Source organism: Lupinus angustifolius, unplaced genomic scaffold (assembly GCF_001865875.1).
Source record: "Lupinus angustifolius cultivar Tanjil unplaced genomic scaffold, LupAngTanjil_v1.0 Scaffold_531, whole genome shotgun sequence".
NCBI lineage: Eukaryota > Viridiplantae > Streptophyta > Magnoliopsida > Fabales > Fabaceae > Lupinus > Lupinus angustifolius.
In genome coordinates, this window is record NW_017727883.1 from 42,847 (window position 1) to 49,712 (window position 6,866).

General features: G+C 34.3%; 1 protein-coding gene across 1 annotated transcript; it reads left to right on the plus strand.

Moving 5' to 3' along the window:
- The first annotated feature begins 4,168 nt into the window (after positions 1 to 4,168).
- Positions 4,169 to 6,471, plus strand: LOC109341626 (peroxidase 42-like). The gene is made up of 4 exons (XM_019579568.1): positions 4,169 to 4,445; positions 4,522 to 4,710; positions 5,182 to 5,347; positions 5,830 to 6,471. Exons 1-4 carry the CDS (start codon positions 4,212 to 4,214, stop codon positions 6,252 to 6,254), a joined length of 1,014 nt encoding a protein of 337 aa, XP_019435113.1. The 5' UTR covers positions 4,169 to 4,211; the 3' UTR covers positions 6,255 to 6,471.
- The last annotated feature ends 395 nt before the right edge of the window (positions 6,472 to 6,866 follow it).

Here is a 6,866-nt window from a genome sequence, read left to right on the forward strand (position 1 = left end):
TTAAGCATTATGTTAATCGATTATCATCAATAAAAATTGCATTGTATTTTTCTAACTTTTGGAAATATACTTTCATATATCACTTTGTTTTTTTATCATGCCAAAAGGGGGAGAAAAGTTGTTGTTTATGTTTTGCAGGACTTGCAAGAGAAGAAAAGTTGAGAGCTTCCGCAAAGTAAATGATAAATCACCCGATGCTCAATTTGAAGGAGAGCAAGAGGGAGAAATGCACATCAACTTACAAGAACATAGCAAAACATAGTTGATTGTCATCAAGCAGATCCAACAAACAATTGTCAGATCCAACAAGTTATTAACAAGTGTCAACAAGTGTTTGTCCTCGTCAAAAAGGAGGCGATTGAATATGCAAGCATGCATCACATATATTTTGATGAAGACAAAAGGTTGATAAAGACAAAGGATCGAAAAACATGATAAATGTTCAAGGACAAGCTTGAGAGCATGAACAAATCAACAAACAACAAGTGTCAACAATGAAGTCCAGCTAAAATCAATCATATCTAAAATGAGATTTACATGCATACAAACTTGATTTACATGCACATACATACATACATGATCATATGTTTTGAATGCATTTAAAAAGTGTTTTTAAATCATACATCATTCAAAGACATGCATCATTAGTTTTTAAATCATGTAGGAGGTTCATTCATAATTGAAATATATTTTTAGAAAACCATTAATCAATTAACAGATGTGTTAATCGATTAATCATTGATTGCTTAGGAACCCGTTAATCGATTAATTGAGGGGTAAATCAATTAAGGTTGTTACTATTTCTATTTTCTAATATTTTCAAGAAACTTGTTAATCTATTAAGATTAAGTCTAATCGATTAACTGCAGTTTAAAATAGAATAGTATTTTAACCTAAGTTTTTCATATTGCTTCATAATTGAGATGAACATTATTTCATAGAGTTAGAACACATATTCGAAATAAAGAGTTTACACATATTGGTCAGGAAATCTTAAGCTCAAACTTTCATATCTTTAGAAATATTTTCTAAGTGTTCTTTTGAGAAAAGAAAAGGTTGAATCTTTACAAGATACTCGTTGAGCTTTATTGTCAAAGCTTTTGTTGAAAAAGAAACCTTGCATCTCGCGCATTCTATTTTGTAATTGTGAGATCTTTTAGAAGGGTTCTTAGATTGTGAGAAGAGTGTAAAATCTGCACATTTAGGTGCAATATAACTTGAAGAAAAATGTTAGACTAAGGCATTAACATATTCCAATGGTGTGTTGTATCACCATAGAAGGAGAATAGGTTTGGGAAAAATCCTAGTTGTTGTTAGGTGTGTCTTCATGAGAAGCAAGAGGTCTTGGTATTGAATTATACCTGGATGGGGCCTAATCGCAAAACGATAGGATACCTTAGTAGGCGAGAGTGTCAAGTCAAACTAAGGTTTTCAAGTTCATAGAGATCAAGAAAGTAGTGTCTTGCATCTTGTATTGGAAGTGTCTTTGTAACAAACATTGATATTCCATAGTGAAGAAAACGAACCAGGATAAAAGTTGTGCCTCATTCTTCTTTTCCCTTATATTTTACATTTCCGTATTACTTTATTTACTTAACTTGACATGCATATAATTTTGTGTTGATTGCATATTTTGTATTGTGTATTTACTATTCTTAAGTGTCTCTAATAAGTGCATATAAGTTTGGTTGAATCTTGGAGATTGAAAGAAAATTGTTTTCACTAAAAAAAGAACTACATAATCGATTAAGTTGTTTAGTTAATCGATTATAGCAGATCGAGTTAATTGATTAAGTCTGTGTATAATCGATCAAACAATGTATAATTTTGTAATTTCTCCTTGTTTATCGAGCAACGGTAATAGTGTACCGTATCACCTATTCACCCCCCTCTATGTGAGTAATAGAGCTCTTCTACCATGGGCTCTATTAGAGCTAGTACGACCATGCTAGCTTAGCCTCTTAGATTGTTGATCCTAGGCACTTTTACCATGGGCTCTTCTAACCCATTTAGCAGCGATGAAGAATCCATCGACCGCCCTCCGGTTTTCAGTGGCGAGGGATACGCTTACTGGAAAACCCAAATGGGGATTTTTATTGTGGCCATTGATACGGAAATTTGGGATTCTGTGGAATATGGACCTTTCGTTCCACTACACATAGTGAACAGAAAAATGAAAGAGAAACCTAGAAGTCTCTTGACCAATGAGGAAAAGAGAAAAGTGCAACTTGATTTAAAAGCGAAAAACATTATAACCTTCGCACTCTCATACGATGAGTTCTTTAGAGTTTCTTAGTGCGATAGTGCCAAACATATGTGGGAACTTTACAAGTAATTCATGAAGGCACACTAGTTAGGTCAAACGGTCTAGATTGAATATATTGATGCATGATTATGAGCTATTTCGTATGTTTCCACATGAGTCTATTTTTTTTTTACAAAAGTGATTTACTCACATTATTAAGTCAGTAAGAGACTAGAGAGGTAAAGCTTAGGAGCAAATATGTAAAAAGTGAGTAATAAGTAATAATGAAAAATGATATTTCATGTTAGAGGAGACTCCCCTTTTATAGTGGCTGAGACAGCTGACATGACTCTAGTAGGTCATGTTGCCATGATCGACCATTCGGGCTTGTCGGGGACTGCTTTGCTCGTGTCAGGTGGATTTAGCAGATCCAGACTTTGTGCATAATTGATTATAGCTTGTGGTAGGTCTGGTAGACGTATTTCACGCCTGTACTTATCATGTTGGCAGGAGGGTAGGTGTGATTTGTAGGTGGTGTGACAATACAATGTTGGCGGAGTGTGAGGGGGAGCAGTCCCAACTACGACTTACTACGCCCGATCAAAGTTGATGTGTTCGTTCAAGCCTCTCATCTGATCATACTTGGCTCTTGGCCGGTTAGGGAAGAGACCAACCCGAGCAACTGGGGAACCCGGATGACAGGGGTAGAACATAATTTTTGATAAAGTTGAATAGGTGTGAATTAGTTATAAGTAGGATAGTGGAAATAATGTTAATTGAATGCACTCGTATTGTAAACATTTTACATATAACATTTAACATTTATTTGTATCATTTGTATTTATAATGAATAAATATGGATGATTTATGATAGGTAGTGATAAATGAGAGAAGCCACTCTCTTACGTAAGTTGCACTTTGATAAAAGGAGGATACTATGTCCTTAAAAAAAATTGTTCTCATGTACCAAGCCAACCAAATCCCACCAAATAGCATCAAAAAATTATTTTATATTTTTGTGATTTTTCTTTTTAAATAGATAGCAAATTCCAATTGGGTTGAGATACAATAAGACATAAAAAAATGGGACATGTGATCCTCATGCAAGTTAAAACAACATTTGGCATTTGTTATCATAACTTGTAGGTGTAGAAAGGTGGCATCCATCCAAATAAGACACTCACTTTGATCATCAATGAGACATAACTCATAACTGATTTTGAGCATTTCTCGTGAGTACTTCTACCCCACCAATTCCCATTGTTTTCGACCCAAAAAATAGAATAACCCCATCTGCAGTAACAGATCAGTAATGTTCTCTGTCTATGATTATGAGAGTTAGATCAAAAACTAAAAATCCACAACCTACATTTCATTCCTTTAACTGAAACTCAAAATTAATATAAGGTTCCAAAATGTCCACTTTTGTTTGTAAGTAAAGTTAGTTAGGCATGAATTAAAAAAGTATGGATTAATTTCTATAATAAATGTTTAAAGAAATTGTTAAAATAATACAGAAGAAAAAACCTGCATTATAAAATTGTCAATCAAAACACATCATTTTCCAAGACCCTGGCTTGATATTACAACTTGATATTTGCTAATATGAGATTTTCTTACCCATCTATTTAGAGAACAAGAATCACTTGTCCCAAAGTCTGTCTCAATCTCATCTCTCTACTAATAAAAAATTGACACATAAAAAAATAGAATTTTTTTTAAAATAAAATGCTACATTTTTATATTACTTGATCAAAGATAATATTATATGATGATTAACTGTATCGTTTATAATTTCTAAATAAAAATATAATAAAGTTCTTGCATGAATAAACCAAAGTAAACTACCCCATATATTTTATTGATAACACATTTACCTTGGTGTTGTGTATATGCTTATTTAAGAGATAGGAGAGAGCAGAGTAAGTAGGTTAGTAGCCATAGTTAGTAGTGAGAGCAGATAAAAATGGCTCCCAAAGCTTTCATCTTTTTGGCTCTATTTTCCTTTTCAGCAGTGTCCCTTCTGAGTCTTGCTTTTGCAGATGAAGAGAAAGATCCTGGTCTTGTGATGAACTATTACAAGGAAACATGTCCTCAGGCTGAAGAAATTATTAGAGAACAAGTAAAGCTTCTTTACAAGCGCCACAAGAACACTGCTTTCTCCTGGCTCAGGAACATTTTCCATGATTGTGCTGTTCAGGTAACAGCAACTTTAACTTCCATTAGTTTTTGATTTGTTACTTTTTTTTAAAGGCATAGTTTTGTTTTTGAGGTAGAGATGTGATGCTTCACTACTTCTGGATTCTACAAGAAGGAGCTTGTCTGAGAAGGAAACTGATAGGAGCTTTGGGCTGAGGAACTTTAGATACATTGAGACCATCAAAGATGCTGTGGAAAGAGAGTGCCCTGGAGTTGTTTCCTGTGCTGATATCCTTGTTCTTTCTGCCAGAGATGGCATTGTTTCGGTGACTCTTTTTTTGGTTCTTCTTTATTTTCCTTTAAAAAGTAAATTTTTGAAAGGTAAAAGTTCTGTTAGTTCTAATTAAGTGAACTAATTTTATTTGTTTATTCACCAAGTGAACTACTACTTTTCATGAGATTTATACATGCCTCTACGTAATAGTGTTTTGAATTCGATGCGGCTTAATGCAGTCCAATGCAGTTGCGTTGCAGTACAAAGCAACCGCATCACTATGATTCAGAGTTACACCATAATTACTGTGTGATGTGGTTGTGGCAGCCACCGCGATCGTAATATTACAGCCGCATCAAGTAAATGTGATCCATAATTTAAATCACCGATAAGAAAAGAGTAGCACTCTTAAGTCCCCAAGAGAGAAGTGTTATGATAGATTTTATTCCTCCACATAAAAATTTGGTAATAAAAATGAAAGAAGAGTAGGGTTGTTAAGTTGGTTTGATTGATGGTGTTGCAGCTAGGGGGTCCACATATAGCTCTAAAAACAGGAAGAAGGGATGGTAGAAGGAGCAAGGCTGAAGTAGTAGAACAGTACCTCCCTGATCACAATGAGTCCATTTCTTCTGTTCTTGACAAGTTTGGTGCCATGGGCATTGACACTCCTGGTGTTGTTGCTTTGCTTGGTAATTACTACACTCTACCTTCACCTTTCATCACTCACTACACCACACACGCAAGGGACAACTTCTCATATACAACATATTTCTCTTGTTTTTTATATAGGCTCGACAAATTTATTGTTTCATACATCATTATAAATCAAGTGAGTATATTTTAGTTAAGTTATATCAAATTTTTATATATTTTTTAAACTACTTCTTGTGAAAAAAGTATAGAACGGGGAGTGTAAAATATATCCTCCTCTAACCCATGATGGCCATACATTCAAAAAACTTCACACGGTCCCATTATCCAATATCCACATGCATGACATTAATTAAAATGGCATAGACATGAATGACATTATTCATTGCACTAAAAGCCAAAACCACATAGACATGCATACATATAGATATAATGAAACATTATAACATTCACAAAACATACATCGCTTAATTATAGTTTTAATAAGTTATGTAATCATTGATCTTGTTGTGTTGAACAGGAGCACACAGTGTTGGTAGAACACACTGTGTGAAGTTGGTGCACCGTTTATACCCAGAAGTTGACCCAGTTCTGAACGCAGACCATGTCCATCACATGCTGAAGAAGTGCCCTGACTCCATTCCAGACCCTAAGGCAGTGCAATATGTGAGAAATGACCGTGGTACCCCCATGGTTCTAGACAATAACTATTACAGGAACATATTGGACAACAAGGGACTTTTAATTGTGGATCACCAATTAGCCACTGACAAGAGAACCAAGCCTTATGTCAAGAAAATGGCTAAGAGCCAAGAATATTTCTTTAAGGAATTTTCTAGAGCTATCACTTTGCTCTCTGAAAATAACCCCCTCACTGGCACTAAGGGTGAGATCAGAAAGCAGTGCAATGTTGCCAACAAGATGCACCATGAGGAGGAGCCTTAATTAATTTCTTTCCTCTTGTCTATGAGGAAGAAATAATAATAAAAATGTTATGCACAAATAATGTTTAGAGAGGTGAACTTAGATACTTTGATATGAATCTTCTGTGTAACTTTGTTTCCCTCTCTAATAAATAAGAATAGTGTGGTGTAAATAGGCAAGTTGAATGTATGATGTTAATTAATGTGTGCATGTGATGGCTGTGACAATGTTTATGATATATTTATATTTATGCATATGAAGCTTGTTCTTTCTATAAACATCATGGGCCCTATAATCAAACACTCTTGAAGATAGAAGTAGTACAAAGATTAAAAAAAAGTAAAAACAAGACAAGATTTTTCTAAAGTATGTTATTTAAAGTTTATACAGATGAACAAGTTTCAAGAAGTTGATGTGAGCATAATATTTTTAAATAAACCCATTTAATTTGATTTGAAGTTTGACAAGAGATTGGGACTAAATAATTGCTAGTGGGTTTTAAGTTCAAAGAATGATGCAAGACCATTATTGAAGATCTTATCCCCTCTATGTGTACTTATTGTATGAATGAGGCAAAAAACCATTAAGGGAAATGATAACACTAAAAGGGAGCCTATACTCTACATAAGACGT